The 27,799-nt window shown below is 42.2% G+C and overlaps 1 protein-coding gene across 1 annotated transcript; it reads left to right on the top strand.

Annotated features, from left to right (window-relative positions):
• LOC106580813 (myelin protein zero-like protein 2) lies at positions 1-27,580 on the top strand. The gene is made up of 5 exons (XM_014162267.3): positions 1-413; positions 22,454-22,623; positions 24,689-24,899; positions 25,258-25,426; positions 26,774-27,580. The coding sequence occupies exons 1-5, from the start codon at positions 359-361 to the stop codon at positions 26,928-26,930; spliced, it is 762 nt and encodes a 253-aa protein (XP_014017742.1). The 5' UTR covers positions 1-358; the 3' UTR covers positions 26,931-27,580.
• The last annotated feature ends 219 nt before the right edge of the window (positions 27,581-27,799 follow it).

Genomic DNA, 27,799 nt, shown 5'->3' with positions numbered 1-27,799 from the left:
TGGAACGGCAGTAAAATCTGAAAAGTTTGGTGGCTCAACAGGTTGGAAAATTGTCTTCCCCAACTTCAGCAAGTGAAAATTAGATAAGTATAGAGTGAAGGTTTGTTACTCCGCTCGAAAAAGGTGGGAGACCGTAAAAATGACGAGGGCAGGATCGAGTTGAGACGTGTCCCACATCGTCTGGCCGCCTGTCAGTGCGGGTAGGGTTGAGGTTTACAGTCAGTCTAAACTACAGGTCCAGAAGAGTTCAGCGAGTTTATAGCATCGAAGTGTCCAGTCCATTTTGATTTTATTCAGTGGGTTGGTGGGGACACCACAAGGGTCTAGGCAATTTGGTCGACTCCGGACACCTTTTCCAATGAGCGTAAAGCATTTTTATCTCCTCGTCCTCTTGTCCGGACTGGCAGCTTCAGGTGAGTGTGCGAAGTTGTTTTGATTTATGCTCTACACATTTTGAATTAATCCAAACAATGGAAACTAGTCCAAGATAATAGTCATTGTGGGTATTATTAATCTCTGTTTATAGTAGTTTAGCTCATATGGTTAGGTTCTTTCGTGTCAGTAATGTTCCTCCTCCATCCTTCACTCGACACATCATTAATATGCTATCGTGAGATGTTGGAGTAGCTGTTCTATGAGCACTAAAGTGGTGAAAACATTATGAATACCGGAAGAGTCTCCAACCTGATCCGTGTGTCCGACGTGCGTCAAAGGGAAGTGGGAATTTGGCAACATGCGTTGCTGCCATATAGGGTTGTTCGCTTGAGCGTTCCTACGTGATTATAAAATGCAACTTGGCTATAGCCCCTTAATGACTTTACATTATTTGTCGGTATTGAGGCAAAGACGCATTGTTTTGAAGCTTCATGCAACATAATTACTTTCCTGCTTTTGATCATGTGTATCCGTGCTTGCGTGCTAGCAAAGGGTTCCGAGATGTTGACCGCCGGATAGGAAGGTCCACCTGTTTCCCGTGAACAAGCCAAAGGATGTCGCTAGTGTATCATATGAGCTACTATCTTGGCACATACAAAGACCCTCAGTGGATATGTAATAAACAGCTGACACTGAAAATAGTTCAAATGTTAGGCTATTAAGTTAACATGTATACAACGGAGCATGCTGGACTAATTGAAGTTAATTGACACGTTTTTAGTTTCATGCACTGGTAGGCATCACTGATATTTCTCTGGAGAACAGTAGGCCTATTTAACCTTGGCTTCATCTCTGGAAGTGTCCAACTGTATGCTATAAATGGATTATATGCATAGGTGCAAGCAAAGCACAAACTGCTAAGGTTTACATTGACAGCATGTGCTGAGCAATAATTCCTTCATATTGACTAATTGTGCAAATAAAGATAGACAATATTTGTACTCTTCATGGGGCCCAGAAAAATTAAGACAGTAATATACATTATAATACAAATTTTAAACATTAAAACACATTTTACAACAGATTTCACAATACATTAAGTGTGTGCTCTCTGGCCACCACTCTACAACTACACACAGTCCAGGTGTACGTGTGTGTATTGTGTGTATGTTATATGTGTTTGTTGTTGGGTGTTTGTACCTGTGTGTGTGACTTTTCACAGTCCTCGCTGTCTTTTTATCTGTTTAAAACCTCTCTAGGGTACACTATTCAACAGCCAGTGACAAATCAGAGCGCCAAATTTAAAACCACAAAATGTTATAATTCAAAGTTCTCAAACATAGGACTATTTTACACCATTTGAAAGATAAGACTCTCGTTAATCTAACCACGTTGTCCGATTTCAAAAAGGCTTTACAGCGATAGCAAAACATTAGATTATGTCATGAGAGTACCCTGCCAAAAATAATCACACAGCCATTTTCAAAGCAAGCATATATGTCACAAAAAACAAAACCACAGCTAAATGCAGCACTAACCTTTGATGATCTTCATCAGATGACACTCCTAGGACATTATGTTATACAATACATGCATGTTTTGTTCAATCAAGTTCATATTTATATCAAAAACCAGCTTTTTACATTAGCATTTGATGTTCAGAACTAGCATACCCACCGAAAACTTCCGGTGTATTTACAAAATTACTCATGAATAACGTTCACAAAAAACATAACAATTATTTTAAGAATTATAGATACAGAACTCCTTTATGCAATCGCGGTGTCAGATTTTAAAAAGCACATTTTGCAATATTCTGAGTACATAGCCCGGCCATCACGGCTAGCTAATTTGACACCCACCAAACTCAGATTTACTATAAAAAAAAATTGATTACCTTTGTTGTTCTTCGTCAGAATGCACTCCCAGGACTTCTACTTCAACAACAAATGTTGTTTTGGTTCCAAATAATCCATAGTTATATTCAAATAGCTCCGTTTTGTTCGTGCGTTCAGGTCAGTATCCGAAGGGTGATGCGCGAGCGCATTTCGTGACAAAAAAAAGTCAAAATATTCCATTACCGTACTTCGAAGCATGTCAAACGCTGTTTAAAATAAATTTTTATGCGATTTTTCTCATAAAATAGCGATAATATTCCAACCGGGCGACGTTGTATTCATTCAAAGGCTGAAAGAAAAAAATGGAGAATTCTCATGAACGCGCATCTCCAGTGTCACTGTTCCGAGCCTGACCACTCACAAACAGAGCTCCTGTACTTAGCCCAGAGACTGCAGACACCCCATTACACTTTCTGGCGCCTTCTGAGAGCCAATGGAAGCCTTAGAAAATGTCACGTTACAGCAGAGATGCTGTATTTTCGATAGAGATGCCACAGAAGGAGAACAAATTGTCAGACAGGGCACTTCTTGTATGGAATCTTCTCAGGTTTTGGCCTGCCATATGAGTTCTGTTATACTCACAGACACCATTCAAACAGTTTTAGAAACGTTAGAGTGTTTTCTATCCAAATCTACTAATTATATGCATATTCTCGTTTCTGTGCAAGAGTAGTAACCAGTTTAAATCGGGTCCGTTTTTTATCCGGCCGTGCAAATACTGCCCCCTAGCCCCAACAGGTTAAACAGACAGCTCAGTGCATTCAACATGTCAATACTTCTTACAAAAACAAGTAGTGATGAGGTCAATCTATCCTATACTTTGAGCCATGAGAGATTGACATGCATATTGTTAATGTTAGCTCTACGTGTCCATTTAAGGGCCAGCCTGTTCTGGGCCAGTTGTAATTTTCCCAAGTCCCTCTTTGCGGCACTTGACCATATGACTGGGCAGTAGTCCAGCTGCGACAAAACTAGGGCCTGACGGACCTACCTTGTTGATATTGTTGTTGAGCAATTTACTGACAACAAACTGTTGACACTTTTGAGCATCACTCACTCAACTGTATAAACTCTCCCTCTTTCAAATGTTCACATTCATGTAGCATTTTTCAAATATATTGCATTTAGGGTAAGAATCAATCTCATGCCTGTCCTCTACAATATAGTAGCCTAGGCTGTAGCAGCACTATACAGTTGTGGCCAAAAGTTTTGAGAATGACACAAATATTAACTTCCACAAAGTTTGCTGCTTCAGTGTCTTTAGATATTTTTGTCAGATGTTACTATGGAATACTGAAGTATAATTACAAGCATTTCATAAGTGTCAAAGGATTTTATTGACAATTACATGAAGTTGATGCAAAGAGTCAATATTTGCAGTCTTGACCTTTCTTTTTGAAGACCTCTGCAATTGTCATGCTGTCAATTAACTTCTGAGCCACATCCTGACTGATGGCAGCCCATTCTTGCATAATCAATGCTTGGAGTTTGTCAGAATTTGTTGGTTTTTGTTTGTCCACCCACCTCTTGAGGATTGACCACAAGTTCTCAATGGGATTAAGGTCTGGGGAGTTTCCTGGCCATGGACCCAAAATATTGACGTTTTGTTCCCCGATCCACTTAGTTATCACTTTTGCCTTGTGGCAAGGTGCTCCATCATGCTGGAAAAGGCATTGTTCATCACCAAACTGTTCCTGGATGGTTGGGAGAAGTTGCTCTCGGAGGATGTGTTGGTATCATTCTTTATTCATGGCTGTGTTCTTAGGCAAAATTTTGAGTGAGCCCACTCCCTTGGCTGAGAAGCAACCCCACACATGAATGGTCTCAGGATGCTTTATTGTTGGCATGACACAGGACTGATGGTAGCGCTCACCATGTCTTCTCCGGACAAGCTTTTTTCCGGATGCCCCAAACAATCAGAATGGGGATTCATCAGTGAAAATGACTTTACCCCAGTCCTCAGCAGTCCGATCCCTGTACCTTTTGCAGAATATCAGTCTGTCCCTGATGTTTTTCCTGGAGAGAAGTAGCTTCTTTGCTGCCCTTCTTGACACCAGGTCATCCTCCAAAAGTCTTCGCCTCGCTGTGCATGCAGATGCACTCACACCTGCCTGCTGCCATTCCTGAGCAAGCTCTGTACTGGTGGTGCCCCGATCCCGCAACTGAATCAACTTTAGGAGACGGTCCTGGCACTTGCTGGACTTTCTTGGGTGCCCTGAAGCCTTCTTCACAACAATTGAATTGCTCTCCTTGAAGTTCTTGGATGATCCGATAAATAGTTGATTTAGGTGCAATCTTACTGGCAGCAATATCCTTGCCTGTGAAGCCCTTTTTGTGCAAAGTATGATGATGGCACGTATTTTCTTGCAGGTAACCATGGTTGACAGAGGAAGAACAATGATTCCAAGCACCACCCTCTTTTGAAACTTCCAGTCTGTTATTCGAACTCAATCAGCATGACAGAGTGATCTCCAGCCTTGTCCTCGTCAACCCTGACACCTGTGTCAGCTAGTCCTTTTGTGGCAGGGCTGAAATGCAGTGGAAATGTTTTTGGGGGATTCAGTTCATTTGCATGGCAAAGAGGGACTTTGCAATTAATTGCAATTCATCTATAGACCTATAGGCTCGCTCACAGGCAACCCTGTTCCTGGAGTGCCGCAGATATAACAGGATTTTGTCCTAACTAGACACCACACCTGACCAACTGAGCTAATTGATCAGTTCAGTGATTTCCTAAATTCAACACACCTGGTCTTCCAGGTCGGTTAAATCAAAAACATGAAGTGCCTGCGGCTCTCCAGGACCAGGGTTTCCTACCCCCTCTCTAGGCTCTTTTGGACTACTCTGGGCCTGAGAGAAATATTGTTTCGATATTGTAAATATCCCTGTTTCCCCTGTTTAGCTAAAACATGAACTGGACGCCGTCACAATGCTCTCTTAACCATTATGTGATATTCTGCCATTGGTGATAACTGTTCTTTCTTACCATGACTGGGTTAACCTTTCATAAGTATATACCTAGGTATCCTTTCCTATCAACCAGCCTTGTGTGCCTGTGACCATGAGAGCTCACAGGCACACAACCATGCATGTGTCAGCTTGTTTTGATATTCAGGTTTACCATCTTGACACACACACACACACACACACACACACGAGTTCAGAGCAATAGTGAATTGCCTGTGTTGGTTATCTAACCTCCAGATATTTGGTTGGCAGTTTGGCATAGTTGATAACATCTCATTAGCCATAATAGAGAAAGGTCACTTCTGTTCCACTACTGACCGCCTCTGGTATTAGTACATGGTCAATATCACTAAGGAAAGCTGTGTGTTTTTGACATGCTAAACAGTCAACACACCTTTTATGCAGAAAGTGAAGGGGCAGCCCAGGGGGACAGTCGATAGTCACTTGGTCTATCTCAAGTTCCACCCTATAAGCTAGCCTCATAAAGTCAAGGGATGGACCTGCTTTCCCGGGCTTTCAATGCAAAGCCACTCTTAAAACTCCTGATTTATTTTCATGAGAACGGTTTTGGCCCTAAGCTGAAACAATGGTTTGATTTCATATGTACTTCCCTGTGCATGACAAAGTTGTTGTGGGGACTGTTCTGTTGTTCTCCAAACGATTTGTCAAATAATGTAAGCAAATGGACTTCCAGTTAACTCTAGTGGGTTTCCTCAGGAAAAAGAAACCAGTTCCAGTAACTTCAGACGGCTCATCTGACGTCGTTAGAGCCAGCAGGAAATTAGTCAAGAACCAGCTAAATAGCCAAGTGATGAACATTGATGAAAGGCTTACATGTCAGAGCATGAGAGAATTGTCGCTGTGAGAGACTGCATGTATTATGTAAAATGTTTTATGGAGTCCCTGGGACAAACTTACATATTCAAAGGAGTTGATCCATTCAATTATCTGGTCCAAAGTCATCCTCCACCTCTAAGGCGCTATGGAACTAAACAAAATGGCTACCTGTAATTTAAATATGGTGTGTGGAAAAGTTCTTCCGCGCATTAGAGCGTAATTGGTGTGGGCGGTAGTGATTTTGTTGGGTTGGACCTAGACCCACTTAAAATAATGAATCCAAATCAACAATCTGTGGAGAACGTCTTGAGTCAGCGTTGAGGCCGAGGAGGGAGAGGAGGTTTGTCACGAACGTGATGAGAGACGGACCAAGGCGCAGCGTGATTAGAGTTCCACATCTTTCAATAAACAGTGAAACCTCTACAAAACAATAAACCAACAACTAAATGTGAAAGTAGTGGTACTACATGCACAAAACAATATCCCACAACCCAGGTGGGCACAATGGAGAACTTAAGTATGATCCCCAATTAGAGACAACGAACATCAGCTGCCTCTAATTGGGAACCATACCAAGAGCACCAACATAGAAATGAAAAGACTAGAACACCCCCTAGTCACGCACTGACCTACAACACCATAGAGAACTAAGGGCTTTCTATGGTCAGGGCGTGACAAGGTTTGATGGATTAAATGTTTATCCTTTCTTATTGTAAACAGACTTCTCCTGGCCAATACTACAAGATTAATTGTAGTCTGTCAGTTCACCCCTAAATTCGTAAATAAAGGGGGAGAGGGGGAAGTTGAGAGAGAGAGAGAGAGAGAGAGAGAGAGAAGGGGGTGGAAAAGGAGTGGGACTCCCTCTAGGGCTGTTGTGGTGACCGTATTACCGTCATGACTCATGACCGCAATGAAATTCCATGTGACCGTTGAGTCACGGTAATCTCCTTTTATGCACTCTGGACATGCTTTGGTAGTACCCAACTCACTAACTACCATCAGGTCCTAATGGCCTGATACTCAGGACTCTATTGTCCCTTTAACCACTCTGACATCAATGCAAATGCCATGGAAAATCACATCACACACTTATCATCAAAACAGTAGGACTATCCTACTTTTAAAACTCACCTCACTGTGATGATCAATTTGAAGAAAGAAGATCAACAGCAGGTTGAGACAGTGCAAAACATGGTGGTCATGGATGTTGTTTCAAAGCCTAACAAAGAAACGGACAGCGCTTTTTAAGGTGGTGATTAATTCAAAACACCCATATGCATATTAGAGCTTATTCTTGTGTAAACCCGGGAAAAAAACGGAATTAAAATGATGGTTATGTCGTTATACAAACATAGCCTACCGCATATTACGCATGTCAGTAGAACATAAAACTGATTTAAGATGTCTTTGGTACATAATTAGTCTAGCCTTTGAGTGTGGACTGTATTATTATGCATACTGGATGGACTGGTTACCTTATGCTACAGTACGCTCCAAAATGTCTATCCATGAGTCTGGGAGAGAACTATAGCCCTGGGTGATGTTGATGGTTCATTGATTGTGCAGGGCGGTTTACAGTTAGCCTACAATTATAGTGAATTGTATTGTATTTGATTTTGAATAGCCTAGTAATAGGGCATTTTTAAAATATTTTCATAATTCATTGAGTGACATATTACCTTTAGCTATATAGAATATCTCAAACCATGTTTCCATCTCCTCCTCTCTCTCCTTTATTCCTTTCTCGAGCACGCTGACGGGCTGTCAACAGTTTAGTGAAATATGTTTTGCTGCGAAAACATGTTACTATCGATGTTCCCAAACAGATTTGACTTTCTTTCCAAATTAGGCACTGGGTCGTTGCAGGAACAAGGTTGGAGAGTCAATGGCATACAGAGTTTGGGCGGAATATCACCTGTCGGGCAGCAAGATCATGCTCCTCAAACAGTGGTTGATGAATGGAGTAAATAAGTGTTCTTATATTTATTTCTCAGCTGCTCATATTAAGCACATGATCCTCTATAAAACCGAAGTATCCTACAAAACGGACTGGAGGGAAAGCGTGCGGCCTCCATTCGCTATTCAAGTGCATACATCTGACATGTGTTTTTGCCCGTGCCCCTTTTGCTGCACATTTCATAATGGGCCATTCTAAATCGAAAGGCAAGATTCAATTGAGAATAGTCTGATTGATGAAAATATGATGACTTGATGAGAGAACAGCTGTGCAGTCTGGAGCAAGGAACAAAGCGCATACGTATTTTTGCTACTTTCTCAAATCATCAATAGCCTGTAGTCGCGTCATGCATCCCATATATGTTTTGATTTCTAGGACATTCTAAGGTTTGTATCATTCACAACTAAGGTTGCCAAATAACTATAAATCTACCACTTAGGACCTGTTTCAAATGGTCACTTTTACGCTCAACATAGCCACTTCATATGCGCACTCGCTCTGTAATGGGAAAAATATCCTTTCTATTTTATTCAGCTAAGTTAATTTATATTGTTCTTAGTATAAAGTCATATAAAATAAAATAATGGCACGGGACTTATAAGCATATCTTGTCTGCTAAATGAACAAGCCTACAGAGCCTATGGCATGGAGCATAGCCAGATAACTAACACACAGTAGGCCAACTCATACTCTGTTCTTCTGAAATACATGTTCTTCATATCATCATGTTTTTTTTTAGACCTGCCTAAAATAAAGAATGGATTTATTGTGATGGTGTCTATTAAATTGATGGCTGGCAAAATGGCATGACCGCCACAGCCCTATGCGGGAGGGATTGAGGGAGAGAGACAGAGCGACAGGGAGGGAGAGAGTGATAGTGATAGTGTGTAGCCTACTGTGCATATTTGTCGATGTCCAAGTGGGAGCTATCCCACCATATATTTTGCACGGCACCACTGGAACACTCAACACCCCTGGCCCTGCCCCTCTCTCTGTAGCCCTGGCCTGTGAATACAGGTTGATACCTGAACTCAGCTCTACTCTCCCAATATGAAAGAGCTCTTGTAAATGTAACCTGGGCTTGTGAAATCTCTGACCACAAAGGAGAGAAGAGTGTCTTTGTAGTCTTTTTAGGCTTTGTGTTGTTGTGTGTCGGAGACCCGGCCCAAGTGTTTCTTCCTCCAAACCTGTAAGAGAGTCAGGTTTCCTCCCGACGGACTAGGAGTCTGGTCATGACGGGGGAAGAAAAAGCAACTCAGACACGATCTTGGAAATAATGTAAAGAACACAATTTCCTGAGTTCGAGGGGAGAGCCCTGCCGATTGGTTGATTTGCCTTACATTGTTTTTCCAGATCCAATGTAAATCCCACCGTTTATGAAAGAGGCAACCATTCCTTGTATACACATTACGTAAAAACAACTCGTTAGATTTGCACAAGTGCAAGTCCTCAACTGGCAGCTTCATTCAATAGTACCCGCAAAACACCAGTCTCAATGTCAACAGTGAAGAGGCGACTCCGGGATACCGGCCTTCTAGGCAGAGTTCCTCTGTCCAGTGTCTGTGTTCTTTTGCCCATCTTAATCTTTTCTTTTTATTGGCCAGTCTGAGATATGGCTTTTTCTTTGCAACTCTGCCTAGAAGGCCAGCATCCTGGAGTCGCCTCTTCACTGTTGACGTTGAGACTGATGTTTTGTGGGTACAATTTAATGAAGCTGCCAGTTGAGGACTTGTAAGGCGTCTGTTTCTCAAACTAGACACTCTAATGTTCTTGTCCTCTTGCTCAGTTGTGCACCGGGGACTAAACATCAGCAACACAGGTAACTTCCACAAAGCTGTGAACGATCTGAGAGACAAGGCAGGAAGGGCCTATGCCATCAAAAGGAACATAAAATTCAACATACCAATTAGGATCTGGCTAAAAATACGTGAATCAGTTATAGAACCCATTGCCCTTTATGGTTGTGAGGTCTGGAATTCCGATCACCAACCAAGAATTCACAAAATGTGACAAACACCAAATTGAGACTGCATGCAGAATTCTGCAAAAATATCCTCCGTGTACAACGAAAAACACCTAATAATGCATGCAGAGCAGAATTAGGCCGATACCCGCTAATTATCAAAATCCAGAAAAGAGACGTTAAATTCTACAACCACCTAAAAGGAAGCGATTCCCAAACCTTCCATAACAAAGCCATCACCAATAGACATATGAGCCTGGAGAAGAGTCCCCTAAGCAAGCTGGTCCTGGGGCTCTGTTCACAAACACATACAGACCCCACAGAGCCCCAGGACAGCAACACATTAGACCCAACCAAATCATGAGAAAACAAAAAGATAATTACTTGACACATTGGAAAGAATTAACAAAAAACTGAGCAGAATGCTAGAATGCTATTTGGCAGAATTCCTGACCACTGTGACTGACCCTAACTTAAGGAAAGCTTTGACTATGTACAGACTCAGTGAGCATAGCCTTGCTATTGAGAAAGGCTGCCGTAGGCAGGCCTGGTTCTCAAGAGAAGACAGGCTATGTGCATACTGCCCACAAAATGAGGTGGAAACTGAGCTGTGCTTCCTAACCTCCTGCCAAATGTATGACCATATTAGAGACACATATTTCTCTCAGATTACATAGACCCACAAAGAATTAGAAAACAAACCCAATTTTGATAAAATCCCATATCTATTGGGTGAAATACCACAATGTGCCATCACAGCAGCAAGATTTGTGACCTGTTGCCACAAGAAAAGGGCAACCAGTGAAGAACAAGCACCAATGTAAATACAACCCATATTTATGTTTATTTATTTTCCCTTTTGTTCTTTAACTATTTGCACATAATGACATTTGAAATGTCTTTATTCTTTTGGAACTTTTGTGAGTGTAATGTTTACTGTTAATTTTTTTAATAGTTTATTTCACTTTTGTTTATGATCTATTTCATTTGCTTTGGCAATATAAACATACGTTTCCCATGCCAATGAACAAATCCATACGTTTTCTGACCGGTAAAACGAGAAGGGTTTAATTACAGACCGCTTCTTGATATCAGGTTACACCCTATGATGCTCGCCATTGGTCCGTGGCCATTTAGTTCGCGTCGGGGACAATAGTTGTTGACAACTGTAGCATTGTAGCTAAGTCTAACCCTAACTCTTTTCCTAACCTTAACCTCATTCTCCTAACCTGCCTAACTTGCCACGCTAATTATTCTAACCTGCTATGGAAGCAAATCATCTGTGTCGAGAAACCATCAGAACTGACCAATGGCAGGCACCAATGGGCATTTCCTGATATCAAGGAACGACCACATCAAGAAACGCCCTGACCCTGAGACTGCCTACCGTTCTGGACCTTTGCACCCTCTCTGGATTACTGACCTCTGCCTGACTTGACCTGTCGTTTGCCTGCCCCTGTACTGTAAATAAACGTTTGTTTCTTTGACACTGTCTGCATCTGGGTCATACCTGAAACCTGATAATTATAGGTTATTTGAAGGCAATTAAATAATATTCTCAGAAAATGTTTCAATAAGACTTAGTTTGGGTTAACTGTTTTGAACTTCAAGCACAGATAGGATAATGGAAATGAATTTGCTTAGGCATTAATCATGCAAAAACGTATTTTTATTGTGGCATGGCATCAGTGAGATTTGACCCTATGTTCTCGATCCATGGAATTAGTCCACTGCGCCACCAGGATGGAACTAGCATATCATGTTTTTTAATTTCATACAAAGCTCTTCATTTTAGTATTTTCTAACAGACTGAATTTCAATGGAAACAAGTACTTAAGATCAGGTGTGGCTAATTGTTCGGAGAACGTTAAGAAAACTTTCCAGGAAAACCACAAAACATTAACAATGTTCAAAGAATGCTGTTTAAAAACATACACATTCTGCTCTCAGCGTCAACAAAACTCTATCCTCTATCTTAAGTATATTCAGGTGTGTTGGCCACACCCACGAGTCCACAACTTTGTAGAAAAAAAGAGTAGAAAAAAATATTTAAAAAAATATGTTTTTGTCATTTAGCAGACACTCTTATCCAGAGCAATTAGGGTTAAGTGCCTTGCTCAAGGGCACACCAACATATTTTTCACCTAGTCAACCTTTGGCCCAACACTCTTAATCACTAGGCTACTTGCCGCACTTCATGGCATGCTAGCTCCATCCTGGTGGCCCAGTGGACTGTTTCATGGATACAGAACAGGTTTGAAACTCACGGCTGCCTTGCCACCATAAAAAAAGAAATGCGTTTGCACGATTAATGCTTAAGGAAATTAATTTCCTTGTTTCCTATCTGTGCTTGGCATTAAACAGTAACACAAACTAAGCTAGCAGTGTGTTCTCAGAACAGTTTTTTTGTTGTAATTGTAACTGTCACTAATTCCTCATTAAATAACATATAATAACATATATGGATATGCTATTAAAGTAATTGGTACACACTTTACAATATTTTTTTTACCTCTATTAAAACCCACATTAGATTCAGAAATCCTGAGAAGTAATTGTTCATCAGTAACACTGGCATCAAAAAGCTACTGCATTAGCAGAAGTATTCATCTCCGAATTAAATCAAGGCCAATTATTTCATGCCGGAGAAATAAGTGCTATTTATGCTTCTAATAAATGAAAGGAAAACGATTAAACATTTTTACACAAATTCAAATGATGTACCGCTCATAGTGTGATCTTTTAAAATGATTACCTAACATACTTGAGTTTGGATGAACCTACTGTAAATAAGTACCATGTGAGAACCAATTTAATCCACCTCCCCTCCCCTTCCGCTCTCCAACACCCCCCCATCCTTTCTACTCCAGTTTCCTGGTGGAAGATAAATGTATTGGGGAAGGAGGGTGATGCCTGACTCACAACAAAGCCAGTGTGGAGTCTGTCTGCTGTGGACAGACAGACTGTTTGGCCCAGGTCTGAGCCTCCTCCTCGTCCTCGTTCTGCCAGCCACGGTCATTAACAGGGACTGATAGAGGCCTAGCTAGCCAGCTCAGCTCTTCTAAATAGAGGCATTTTTCTCATCCCTGAGAATTTTGCCCTGTTTCTCAAAGCAGGCCCAATTATTATTATGTTATTTTACCTTTATTTAACAAGGCAAGTCCGTTAAGAACAAATTCTTATTTTCAATGACTGTCTTGTTCAGGGGCAGAACAACATATTTTTGTGACAGCCTAGGAACTGCCTAGGAACTGTCTTGCTCAGGGGCAGAACAACATATTTTTATGACAGCCTAGGAACTGCCTAGGAACTGTCTTGTTCAGGGGCAGAACAACATATTTTTGTGACAGCCTAGGAACTGCCTAGGAACTGTCTTGTTCAGGGGCAGAACAACATATTTTTGTGACAGCCTAGGAACTGCCTAGGAACTGTCTTGTTCAGGGGCAGAACAACATATTTTTGTGACAGCCTAGGAACTGCCTAGGAACTGTCTTGTTCAGGGGCAGAACAACATATTTTTGTGACAGCCTAGGAACTGCCTAGGAACTGTCTTGTTCAGGGGCAGAACAACATATTTTTGTGACAGCCTAGGAACTGCCTAGGAACTGTCTTGTTCAGGGGCAGAACAACATATTTTTGTGACAGCCTAGGAACTGCCTAGGAACTGTCTTGTTCAGGGGCAGAACAACATATTTTTGTGACAGCCTAGGAACTGCCTAGGAACTGTCTTGTTCAGGGGCAGAACATCATATTTTTACCTTGTCAGCTCGGGGATTCAACTTGCAACCTTTCGGTTAGAAGTCCAACGCTCTAACCACTAGGCTACCTGCCGCCCCAATCAGTCTGCCTCTACCAAACCCCCCCGCCCCCCACCCCAAAGACAAAACAGCCACGCCAACTAAAACATCCCCCCCCCCAATGATTTTGGGCAATTTAAAACACATTAGGGCCAGGGGGAACTTCTCTGGTGGGGGTGAAGAGAGAGGGTCCTCTCTGTCTAATGTACAGTGGGGCTGGTTACTAGTAATGTGGCCTACAGAAAGCCCTCTGCGCTGCTGATAAGGATGAGATGGGTTCCTGGGTTCCTGGGGAGCCGAGCCCAGCAGCTGTTTTCCTAGTTACATGAGTAAACGCATTAGATAAACAAGCATCCAGTCTATATGGACCCATATGCCTATATCCATTTCAAAAGCCCTCTCAGTGCGGGAGGGATGCATGCATTTTGAGGAGAGATCAGAGTGATTAGTATTATGACTGTATTTGGTTGCCTGCCATATACAGTAGTTATCCAGTTAAAGTGAAGATCACATGTAGCTGGTTCAAGTGCATGTGTTTGCCCCAAAAGGACCTTATAGACCCTGGGTCATATTCATTAGCACCAAACAGAAGAAAACAAATTGAAGCGGGAAGGTGACTGACTACCTGTACTTGTTCAATTTTGTTTTCTGTTGCAAAACGTTTTGCTACGGTGTGCCCTAATGAATACAACCATGTACTTCCGATCATATCTTCCCAGAGGTTTAAAGGTCTAGGTCATGTTCTGCTTGGTCATTGGGTTGGACAACACCCCTGTTGCCTACCCTGTTAAAAAGGGGTATTGCCACACATGCACTGAAACATACACAGTTGATCTTGACGTTTTGATTTTTGTTGACCTTGATGTCTTTTGTTTTTGCATTGTTGTTTTCTGTTGTTGTTTTACTTAGTTTTTCTTTTTTTGGTTGGTTGCTGTTGGTTGTTGTTGGTTGTTGGGGGACGGTGGCCTGAGGGGAGGATCTTGGATGGTTGGTGGCCTGGCGGTTGGGAGTTCGGGCCGGGGGCCGATACGTCGCTTTTTCGATTCCCCGTCTTGACTTGATGGGAGATCTGTCGACGTGCCCTTGGGTGGGGCGCTTGACCCTGGTTGCTACTGTGAGTCGCTCTGGACGGGAGACGGTTAGATGACTGAATGTAATGTAAATGTTGAGTGGCTTCACTGCAGGTAGAGTGTTTTAATATAAAAAATATCTATATATAAAAGAAAAAGGTAATCCATCCACCTGACAGGTGTGGCATATCAAGAAGCTGATTAAACAGTATGATCGTTACACAGCTGCAGCTTGTGCTGGGGACAATAAAAGGCCAGTCTAAAATGTGCAGTTTTGTCACACAACACAATGCCACAAATGTCTCAAGTTTTTAGGGAGCGTGCAATTTGCATGCTGACTGCAGGAATGTCCACCAGAGCTGTTGCCTAATATACTGCTCAAAAAAATAAAGGGAACACTTAAACAACTCATCCTAGATCTGAATGAAAGAAATAATCTTATTAAATACATTTTTCTTTACATAGTTGAATGTGCTGACAACAAAATCACACAAAAATAATCAATGGAAATCCAATTTATCAACCCATGGAGGTCTGGATTTGGAGTCACACTCAAAATTAAAGTGGAAAACCACACTATAGGCTGATCCAACTTTGATGTAATGTCCTTAAAACAAGTCAAAATGAGGCTCAGTAGTGTGTGTGGCCTCCATGTGCCTGTATGACCTCCCTACAATGCCTGGGCATGCTCCTGATGAGGTGGTGGATGGTCTCCTGAGGGATCTCCTCCCAGACCTGGACTAAAGCATCCGCCAACTCCTGGACAGTCTGTGGTGCAACGTGGCGTTGGTGGATGGAGCGAGACATGATGTCCCAGATGTGCTCAATTGGATTCAGGTCTGGGGAACGGGCGGGCCAGTCCATAGCATCAATGCCTTCCTCTTGCAGGAACTGCTGACACACTCCAGCCACATGAGGTCTAGCATTGTCTTGCATTAGGAGGAACCCAGGGCCAACCGCACCAGCATATGGTCTCACAAGAGGTCTGAGGATCTCATCTCGGTACCTAATGGCAGTCAGGCTACCTCTGGCGAGCACATGGAGGGCTGTGCGGCCCCCCAAAGAAATGCCACCCCACACCATGACTGACCCACCGCCAAACCGGTCATGCTGGAAGATGTTGCAGGCAGCAGAACGTTCTCCACGGCGTCTCTAGACTCTGTCACGTCTGTCACGTGCTCAGTGTGAACCTGCTTTCATCTGTGAAGAGCACAGGGCGCCAGTGGCGAATTTGACAATCTTGGTGTTCTCTGGCAAATGCCAAATGTCCTGCACGGTGTTGGGCTGTAAGCACAACCCCCACCTGTGGACGTCGGGCACTCATACCACCCTCATGGAGTCTGTTTCTGACCGTTTGAGCAGACACATGCACATTTGTGGCCTGCTGGAGGCCATTTTGCAGGGCTCTGGCAGTGCTTCTCCTGCTCCTCCTTGCACAAAGGCGGAGGTAGCGGTCCTGCTGCTGGGTTGTTGCCCTCCTACGGCCTCCTCCATGTCTCCTGATGTACTGGCCTGTCTCCTGGTAGCGCCTCCATGCTCTGGACACTACGCTGATAGACACAGCAAACCTTCTTGCCACAGTTCGCATTGATGTGCCATCCCGGATGAGCTGCACTACCTGAGCCACTTGTGTGGGTTGTAGACTCCGTCTCATGCTACCACTAGAGTGAAAGCACCGCCAGCATTCAAAAGTGACCAAAACATCAGCCAGCAAGCATAGGAACTGAGAAGTGGTCTGTGGTCTCCACCTGCATAACCACTCCTTTATTGTGGGTGTCTTGCTAATTGCCTATAATTTCCACCTGTTGTCTATTCAATTTGCACAACAGCATGTGAAATGTATTGTCAATCAGTGTTGCTTCCTAAGTGGACAGTTTGATTTCACAGAAGTGTGATTGACTTGGAGTTACATTGTGTTGTTTAAGTGTTCCCTTTATTTTTTTGAGCAGTGTATTTTAATGATAATGATACCATAAGTCGCCTCCAACGTCGTTTAAGAGAGTTTGGCAGTTCATCCAACCGGCCTCACAACCGCAGACCATGTGTATGGCGTCGTGTGGGCGAGTGGTTTGCTGATGTCAACGTTGTGAACAGAGTGCCACATGGTGGTGATGGGGTTATGGAATGGGTACTCATACTGTTAACTATGGACAACAAACACAATTGTATTTTATGATGACAATTTGAATGCAGAAAACTACCGTTATGAGATTTTGAGGCCCATTTTGAGGCCCATTGTGAGTCCCATTGTGAGGCCCATTGTGAGGCCCATTGTGAGGTCCTTGTTTTTAAGGTATCTGTGACCAACAGATGCGTATCTGTATTCCCAGTCATGTGACATCCACAGATTAGAGCCTAATTAGTTTATTTAAATTCACTGATTTCCTCGTATGAACTGTAACTCAGTAAAATCTTTTAAATTGTTGCATGTTGCATTTATATTTTTTGTTCAGTATAAATGGGTAAACATACACTCTTAGAAAAAAAGGTGCAATCTAGAACCTAAAAGGGTTCTTTGGCTGTCCCCATAGGAGAACCCTTTGAGAACCCTTTTTGGTTCCAGGTAGAACCCTTTAGGGGTCCATGTAAAACACTTTCCACAGGGGGTTCTACATGGCTCCTAAAGGGTTCTACCTGGAACACACACTCACTCAGAACACAAAGCAAACAGGGCAATCTTAACTCGGACGACACCTGGACAGAATAAGCAGGGCTTCTGATTTAATTGGGGACAAGATTGTTTGGTACAGTTTTTTTCATTCGCTTTGTTGCTATTTTCACAAGTATGTGGTGAATTTTCAAAACTCTTAGTACAAAACTCCAAATTGGTAACACTTGTAACGCAGCCAGTCTTATATTCAAAACCTTTTATTTTGCATTAATTTTGTTTGGAGACATCTTTCACCACGCAACCATTGATCCAAAATATATATTTACCGATATAATTACAACATAGGTGTCCTGTAATAAAATTCAACTAATTAAATGAATGGAAAAAACATCATGTTTGACAGGTACTAGTTTGCAGCAAGCCTGTCTTGAGCATATGACCATTGGTTCTCATCTACATTGTAGTAAATGTCCAGGGCCGTATTACCAAACAAGCCTGACATAGTGTCTGGATTGATGTCATTGGATGGCTCATCCATGGCCTGATGGAGGGTGGCACGCTCATGTCTTATTTGGCTCAGTTAGTAAGAGCATGGCACTAGCAACAACAGAGTTGTGGGTTCGATTCACACTGGGGTCACATACAAAAGTGTGTGGACTGTTGTCACTTTGGATAAAAGTGAAAATGGCATATACATGTAGTATTGTATTAGGGTACTGCGTTTTCCAATGCAATTTTAGTAAAGCAGTATGAACCCCCCCCCCCCCCCCCCCCCATAAAAAAGACCCCAGCAACTTAATTTTGGATATATATTTACTGTAATGGGTATACCTTTTGTTACATGCAGTTATAGCTGTGCACATAACCCTAATACCTCTTCATGGACTACGATTGAACATATTATTCTTTTAGGATGTGAACAGCTATGGTCACATTTAATTAAATAGTTATTTTAACAATGCTGGTTATGCATCTTGCTAACATTCATCCAAGGACACCTTGACTTGCATTACACACCCTCACTGCAGAAACACTTGTCATGAAATCATGTAACATTTACAGTGCATTCGGAAAGTATTCAGACCTCTTTACTTTTTCCACACTTTGTTACATTTCAACTGTATTCTAAAATGGATGAAACTGTTTTTTTTCATCATCAATCTACACACAATACCACATAATGACAAAGCAAAAGCAGGTTTTTAGAAATGGTTGTAAATGTATTAAAACAAAAACATTTAAATATCACATTTACATAAGTGTTCAGAGCCTTTACTCTGTACTTTGTTGAAGCACCTTTGGCAGTGATTACAGCCTTGAGTCTTCTTGTGTATGACGCTACAAGCTTGGCACACCTGTATTTGGGGAGTTTCTCCCACTCTTCTCTGTCAATTTGAATGGGGAGCGTTGCTGCACAGCTATTTTCAGGTCTTTCCAGAGATGTTCGATCGGGTTCAAGTCCGGGCTCTGGCTGGGCCACTCAAGGACATTCAGAGACCCAAAGCCACTCCTGTGTTGTCTTGGCTGTGTGCTTAGGGTGGAAGTCCTGTTGGAAGGTGAACCTTCGCTCCAGTCTGAGGTCCTGAGCCCTCTGGAGCAGGTCCTGAGCCCTCTGAGCCCTCTTCATCAAGGATCTCTCTGTACCTACTCCATTCATCTTTCCCTCGATCCTGAATAGTCTCCCAGTCCCTGCCACTGAAAAACATCCCCACAGCATGATGCTGCCAGCAGCATGCTTCACCGTAGGGATGATGCCAGGTTTCCTCCAGATGTGATGCTTGGCATTCAGGCCAATCTTGGTTTCATCAGACCAGAGAATCTTGTTTCTTTTGATCTGAGAGTCCTTTAGGTGCCTTTTTGCAAACTCCAAGTGGGCTGTCATGTGCCTTTTATTGAGGAGTGGCTTCCGTTGGCCACTCTACCATAAAGGCGTGATTAGTGGAGTGCTGCAGAGATGGTTGTCCTTCTGGAAGGTTTTACCATCTCCACAGAGGAACTCTGGAGCTCTGTCAGATTGACCATTGGGTTATTGGTCACCTCCCTGACCAAGGCCCCTTTCCCCCTGACTACTCAGTTTGGCTGGGGGGCCAACTCTAGGAAGAGTTGTGGTGGTTCCAAACTTCTTCCATTTGAGAATGATAGAGGCCACTGTGTTCTTGGTGACTTTCAAAGCTGCAGAAATGTTTTGGTACCCTTCCCCAGATCTGTGCCTCGACACAATGCTGTGTCGGAGCTCTACGGACAATTCCTTCGACCTCATAGCTTGGTTTTTGCTCTGACATGCACTGTTAACTATGGGACCTTATATAGACAGATGTGTGCCTTTCCAAATCATGTCCAATCAATTGCATTTACCACAGGTGGATTCCAATCAAGTTGTAGAAACATCTCAAGGATGGTCAATGGAAACAGGATGCACCTGAGCTCAATTTCGAGTCTCATAGCAAAGAGTCTGAATGCTCATGTAAATAATAAGGTTTTTGTGGTTTTTTATTTGTAATACATTTGCAAAAATTTCTAAAACCCTGTTTTCGCTTTGTCATTATGGGGTATTGTGTGTAGATCCATTTAATCCATTTTAGAATAAGGCTGTAACGTAACAAAATGGGGAAAAAGGGAAGGGGTTTGAATACTTTCCAAATGCACTGTAAGTAAGAGAAAAGGATTCCTTTCAATGTGCCCTGCTACAAGCAGGAAACAAGAAATGTGACATCTGTTTGATAGTTCACACATTCGTCATTCAGGGTTACTATCTTGTGATCTTTTTTGGCAAACCACATGGGAACATTCTAGTCTTTTAAGGACAACTAATCAAAAGGTCAACAACTAATCTTTAAGGCAGAACAGGTTTAAGCAAAGTATAGTGCCATTGTTTCAGGAAGGCGTACCCATGGCGATAGGAGGGACAGGAGGCAGGCTAATGGCAATGGCAGGGCATTCACCTGAACTGCCCTACAAAGGCAAAGAGCAGTCTTATTCACCTTATTTAGGCTGCTGTAACAAAGGGGTTTAATCATTATTTACTCCAGAAATTTCATTTTTTATTAATTTCAATAAAGTTCTACAAACAAAATTCCACTTTGACATTATGGGATATTGTGTGTAGATCAGTGACACACCTTTCCTGCAGTCAAATGACCTAGTGCCATCATGGGTGGAATGTTACTAATATTTTTCATAATTTCATAATTAGTAGACAAATATTTTTTTATAACACTGAAAATCTGGTGTTTCTATGTCAAACAGTTTTGTTATAATTCAGTCTTCTGTGATGTGTATAAAGTGTAATATTGTGACGCATACTCAAAATGTAATACATTTCGACTCTATATCTGACATGGTACAGGTGTCTTATTTTTTATAAGCCCATAACCATGTATATGAGGTGTATACTTTTGTTTTGAAGTAGATTTGTTTAAGACTACCAAGAAACACTCGTGGGGCCCCTGATTTAACCCATTCTCCCTCAATGTCAGTAAGATAAAGGAGCTGATCGTGGACTACAGGAAACAGAGGTTCGAGCACACCCTCATTCACATTGACTGGGCTGTAGTGGAGCGGGTCCACATGACTAAGGATCTATCATGGTCCAAACAGACCAACACAGTTGTGAAGAAGGCACGACGATGCTTCTTCCCCCTCAGGAGGCTGAAAAGATCTGGCATGGACCCTAAACAGCTTCTACCCCAAGCCATAAGACTTATATTTAAAACTGCTAAATAGCTAATTAAATTGCTACCCAGACTACCTGCATTGACCCTTTTTTGCACTAACTCTCTTGCACTGACTCTATGCACACGCACTGGACACTATCCACAAACTCACACATACTTACAGTACACTGACACCCCAACACACACACACACACACACACACACACACACACACACACACACACACACACACACACACACACACACACACACACACACACACACACACACACACACACACACACACACACACACACACACACACACACGCACGCACATGCATACTGACGCCACACCCATACACACACTAACACACACACACACACACATTTTCACACTGCTACTGTCTATTATCAATCCTGTTAACTAGTCACTTTACCCCTGGCTAAATTGCTACCTCAATTACCTCCTACCCCTACACATCGACGCGTTCTGCTACTCCCTGTATAGAGACATATTATTTTAGACTCCCTAAAATGTATAGCCATGTTATTTTTACTCATTATTTTTATTACAACACCTGTTGTCTATGAAGCATGTGACAAATACAATTTGATTTGATTAAGTGATACTAAAATGTATTTTAACAACTGAGAATACAATCATGTCAAAAGTAATGTGAATTTTGCATTTTGAAAAGTAATTGCTTCATATGAACACGTATTGCAATGTGAACCGTATTTCTAGATGATACACGGATTAAGTTTGGTGGGAAAGTATGATTGATTTTGTGTGTTGTACTTAGTCAATTAAAAATGTGCTTATAGTTTTGAAACAACTGCCTTTTTGATTATCTTTTTTTTTTGTACTAAGAGTTGTGAAAATGTATCACATACTTGTGAAAATTGCACTAAAGCGATTTAAAACCAATATAATATCAGAGAAAAACAGAAATAATCAGCTGAGCACTGATGTAACGTTGTTTGTCGTGAAACAGGAACTGAGGAGCGATTAAGAATGTCTCTTCCTGGGAGTGTGTGTGTGTGTGTGTGTGTGTGTGTGTGTGTGTGTGTGTGTGTGTGTGTGTGTGTGTGTGTGTGGACCACACTGCAGACTCCATTCTGTGGGTGTCACTCAATCCATTATCTGGAGCAGGGAAAATGCAGCCAATTTTTTTCATTTTCCAGCATTTTCTCTGTAATGTGTTTCTGTGAGGGTTTGTTTGTACACAAACATCGATAACATACAGTATTGATGTTGTATGTATGTTTAGCAGAGTTTCTGTTGCATAACTACTGTGCTGTGCTGTGATCCTGTGGCTTCAGGCTTGTTACCGGTCAGTGGGCTGAGGGTGGAAACGTCGGGGGAGGTGGAGGCAGTGAACGGTACAGATGTGTGGCTGAAATGTACCTTCCAGAGCAGCTCGCCCATCACCCCAGCAACGCTCACGGTCTCATGGAGCTTCCGACCCATCGGACCTGGCCGTGAGGAGTCAGTGAGTCACCCTGGCTAATTGTGGAACCCTCTGGGCATCCTACATCCTGAGATGTAGTTCAGAGACAGTGTGTGTGTGTGTGTGTGTTTGTTTATAGTCTGTATTCTGTCGTTTTTCAAGGACCTCTGAGTCAACCATCAACCTTGTCAGCGTCATTTTGAAATCTGTCTGAACAGTTTAGAAAAATTACAGTGGGGGAAAAAAGTATTTGATCCCCTGCTGATTTTGTACGTTTGCCCACTGACAAAGAAATGATCAGTCAATAATTTTAATAGTAGGTTTATTTGAACAGTGAGAGACAGAATAACAACAAAAAAATCCAGAAAAACGCATGTCAAAAATGTTATAAAATGATTTGCATTTTAATGAGGGAAATAAGTATTTGATCCCTCTGCAAAACATGACTTAGTACTTGGTGGCAAAACCCTTGTTGGCAATCACAGAGGTCAGACGTTTCTTGTAGTTGGCCACCAGGTTTGCACACATCTCACGAGGGATTTTGTCCCACTCCTCTTTGCAGATCTTCTCCAAGTCATTAAGGTTTCGAGGCTGACGTTTGGCAACTCGAACCTTCAGCTCCCTCCACAGATTTTCTATGGGATTAAAGTCTGGAGACTGGCTAGGCCACTCCATGACCTTAATGTGCTTCTTCTTGAGCCACTCCTTTGTTGCCTTGGCTGTGTGTTTTGGGTCATTGTCATGCTGGAATACCCATCCACGACCCATTTTCAATGCCCTGGCTGAGGGAAGGAGGTTCTCACCCAAGATTTGATGGTACATGGCCCCGTCCATCGTCCCTTTGATGCGGTGAAGTTGTCCTGTCCCCTTAGCAGAAAAACACCCCCAAAGCATAATGTTTCCACCTCCATGTTTGACGGTGGAGATGGTGTTCTTGGGGTCATAGGCAGCATTCCTCCTCCTCCAAACACGGCGAGTTGAGTTGATGTCAACGAGCTCCATTTTGGTCTCATCTGACCACATTTTTACATTTTTTTTTTTTTTACATTTTAGTCATTTAGCAGACGCTCTTATCCAGAGCGACTTACAGTAGTGAATACATACATTTAATTTCATGCATTTTTTTTGGTTTGTAGTACTGGCCCCCCGTGGGAATCAAACCCACAACCCTGGCGTTGCACACACCATGCTCTACCAACTGTCCTCTGAGTCATTCAGATGTTCAGTGGCAAATGTCAGACGGGCATGTATATGTATTCTTGAGCAGGGGGACCTTGCGGGCGCTGCAGGATTTCAGTCCTTCACGGCGTAGTGTGTTACCAATTGTTTTCTTGGTGACTATGGTCCCAGCTGCCTTGAGATCATTGACAAGATCCTCCCGTGTAGTTCTGGGCTGATTCCTCACCGTTCTCATGATCATTGCAACTCCACGAGGTGAGATCTTGCATGGAGCCCCAGGCCGAGGGAGATTGACAGTTCTTTTGTGTTTCTTCCATTTGCGAATAATCGCACCAAATGTTGTCACCTTCTCACCAAGCTGCTTGGCGATGGTCTTGTAGCCCATTCCAGCCTTGTGTAGGTCTACAATCTTGTCCCTGACATCCTTGGAGAGCTCTTTGGTCTTGGCCATGGTGGAGAGTTTGGAATCTGATTGATTGATTGCTTCTGTGGACAGGTGTATTTTTTACAGGTAACAAGCTGCGGTTAGGAGCACTCCCTTTAAGAGTGTGCTCCTAATCTCAGCTCGTTACCTGTATAAAAGACACCTGGGAGCCAGAAATCTTTCTGATTGAGAGGGGGTCAAATACTTAAAATGCAAATCAATTTATAACATTTCTGACATGCGTTTTTCTGGATTTTTTTGTTGTTATTCTGTCTCTCACTGTTCAGATAAACCTACTATTAAAATTATTGACTGGTCATTTCTTTGTAAGTGGGCAAACGTACAAAATCAGCAGGGGATCAAATACTTTTTTCCCTCACTGTACCTTGTTTCGGAAAGGCTATTGTTGGAGAAACTCAATCAGAGGTGTCAATTAGATGCAATTAACTACCCTCTAATGAGGTGCAATGTGATCTCATTAAGCATTGTGCCAATCTATGTCAGGTGTTCTATTACCATGAGAGGCCTTACCCTCCCCCAGACGGGCGTTTCCATAAGCGGGCGACATGGGCAGGTGACATCATGGGGCGGGACGCCTCCATCGTGGTACGTAAGGTCAAGTTCACTTACAATGGGACGTTCAGCTGCCAGGTGAAGAACCCTCCAGACGTCCATGGCACCGCAGGGGAGGTGAAACTAACCGTGGTCACCACAGGTTAGTGTCTGTCTACTGTGAAGCGTTCAAGGGTGCTGGGTTAAAATATACTGTAGACATGTCTGCTGTCCAATCTTTGGCCTCAGGCTGTGAAAACCTCCCAGCAATCTTTACAAAACCAATCTGGCATATTTGTAATTTATTACATCCAGCAGCTCCTTTCTCACAGCAACAAGAGGTACTAGCCGACATTGCTACTGTAGTGGGATACTATGTATACTGTTGATGCAAATCCTAACACATCCCATAAAGTCATCATCATGTACCTCCCCTGGGAACCAGCCATCTAGTCCTGTTTGAATAGATAAAGTGACAGTTACCTCTTTGTCTATTTCATTTACCCCTCTTCTCTTTAAAGCATCCTTCTCTGAGATTATCATGCTGGCTGCAGCCATCGGGGGCGCCATCGTGCTGATGGTCATCCTCCTCGTCATCATCATGTCAATAAGACGATGTCGTGAGAAGAGACAGGAGGAAGAGGGGGCGGAGGATCTACCTCGCAGACAGAGAAAGGACCCTACCGTGTGGTAAGACAGAGAGAAGGAGCAAGAGAGAGTGGGATCTCTCCACCCGGTCTCCTCACTCTGGCTGGGCTGTGCGGTGCTCACCTCTGGGACTGTGCTCAGTCAAATGCTCTGTCTGTGTGGACACTCTCCTCTGAACCTAGCTTTGGAACCAAACACCTGGACCTATAATTGGGCAGATGTTTTTACAAAGAGCAGACTTAAATGCTAAAAGTGCCTTAGAATACTACTGTAGATGATCCATCTGCTGGATCCTGTATCTTACTGCCATGCACCTTTCTGGAAAGACAGTATGCCTGCATTCATATTTTCCTGTATTTCCTGTATAGTGTTTCTATTGTGATTTACTACTAACCAGTTTCAAACTCTAACATCTGCCCAATCAATTTCCAATCGCATGCACTTAGTAAGCCAATGCACATGGTTGTATAGGTACCAGCAGTCTCTCTCTCATCTGGTTCAATTCCTTTCAACCACAAGTCCAAAACAAGATGTCTTTACATTTCCGTCTCAGTTTACTGCTGATCAATGATATCATTTTTTTTTTGTTCTGAAGTGATTTTGTATTTCTAAGCAGATGTTGTTTTTTTTATCCGTGAAAATGTTCAACTACTGCAGAAATACTAAAAAAAATGTCAATATTCACTGCAAGACCCAAGGCATTTGTTTAAAACAGACATTTATAAAATATCACACTCAACATAAAGTTGGTTATACAAAATCATTATGTTCAAATGCTTAAAAATGTCAAAGAATTGACTATTTCACTATGACTGTCACCGTATTGCAGTTTTTTTTACCTTTAGATGGTTGACACCCGATGTCTCTGTTTTAGACAGTGCATTTATGATCAGTTGAACACATTCTATTTGATTTGGTGTCTATGGGATACACAATATATCAGTAGGATTCTATATCTATGGTTTATGGGTGAAGGCACTACTTTGCCTCTTATTCTGTTGGGTTTTCTGATCTCTGCGCATTGGGTGCTTCTTTAGGGTTACATTTAACAATGTCATGTGTAACCACATATGCAAAAGAAATTGCCCTTCGAATCTCACCAACAAAAGCCAACTCTATAACTTGGCGATGGAAGGATTTTTTTTTTTTTTCAAACAACAAAATCCAGACCAATTGATTAATCCTGAGCAAACATGGTGTTCCAAGATGGCTTCGCTTGAAAAGTTGTTCTTTTCCCCTCACCTAAAAGGCAAATTCCTGCTCAACCTTTCCCGTCTTTGGCCTCTGACCTCTGCGGCTTACACATGTGTGTATGTTTGTGTTTGTTTGTGTGCCACTGCTCCTGTGTGTGTGTGTGTGTGTGTGTGTGTGTGTGTGTGTGTGTCTTAGCCACCCTGCAAGGGCCAAACACCTGTATATGGACGATGACGTGCTAGAGATTGACAGCTCGGACGGTATGATCTCTGAGGCCAGCACCAAGGACCCCAGTTCCTCTGAGGAAGACGACAGGAGCTCTGACTACGGCGGAGGCAATGACTCTGACTGAGATGGGGACAGTGAATGTTGGCTTTATTTTAGGGGTTATCTCTATGTGCTTGTGGTAAATTTTAATCCACAGTTATTTTTTTTAAACTATTGATCCTCTGTGGCTAAATTATGCTCTGTGGTGTATTTTGAAAAATTGAGAGTGGGCTCCTGTGGTTGGATAAAATGTATTCAGTATATATACACTACCGTTGAAAAGTTTGGGGTCACTTAGAAATGTCCTTGTTTTCGAAAGAAAAGCACATTTTTTGTTCATTAAAATAACATCAAATTGATCAGAAATACAATGTAGACATTGTTAATGTTGTAAAGGGCTATTGTAGCTGGAAACGGTAGATTTTCCAATGACACGTGCCTGTAATCCAACCCACAAATGCTGATGCTCCAGATACTCAACTAGTCTAAAGAAGGCCTGTTTTATTGCTTCTTTAATCAGAACAACAGTTTTCAGCTGTGCTAACATAATTGCAAAAGGGTTTTCTAATGATCAATTAGCCTTCTAAAATGATAAACTTGGATTAGCTAACACAACGTGCCATTGGAACACAGGAGTGATGGTTGCTGATAATGGGCCTCTGTACGCCTATGTAGATATTCCATAAAAAATCTGCCATTTCGAGCTACAATAGTCATTTACAACATTAACAATGTCTACACTGTATTTCTGATCAATTTGATGTTATTTTAATGGACAAAAAATGTGCTTTTCTTTCAAAAACAAAAGACATTTCTAAGTGACCCCAATCTTTTGAGCGGTAGTGTGTGTGTATATATATATATATATATATATATATATGTATGTATGTATGTATGTATGTATATACTCATTCAAGGGTTGGTTTGGGATGAGTTGGACTGCGGAGTGAAGGA

The sequence above is a fragment of the Salmo salar genome, chromosome 20, assembly GCF_965601325.2.
Source record: "Salmo salar chromosome 20, fSalSal1, whole genome shotgun sequence".
Classification (NCBI taxonomy): Eukaryota; Metazoa; Chordata; class Actinopteri; order Salmoniformes; family Salmonidae; genus Salmo; species Salmo salar.
The sequence above is the reverse complement of the archived record's forward strand: the minus strand, read 5'-3'. Positions and strand labels throughout refer to the sequence as shown.

Excerpts from the sequence above, each read along its gene's own strand:
- LOC106580813 (XM_014162267.3), top strand. The coding sequence starts at position 359 with ATGAGCGTAAAGCATTTTTATCTCCTCGTCCTCTTGTCCGGACTGGCA. Across the intron at positions 414-22,453 it reads GTCCGGACTGGCAGCTTCAG|GCTTGTTACCGGTCAGTGGG; the intron begins GTGAGTGTGCGA and ends CTGTGGCTTCAG. Across the intron at positions 24,900-25,257 it reads ACTAACCGTGGTCACCACAG|CATCCTTCTCTGAGATTATC; the intron begins GTTAGTGTCTGT and ends TTCTCTTTAAAG.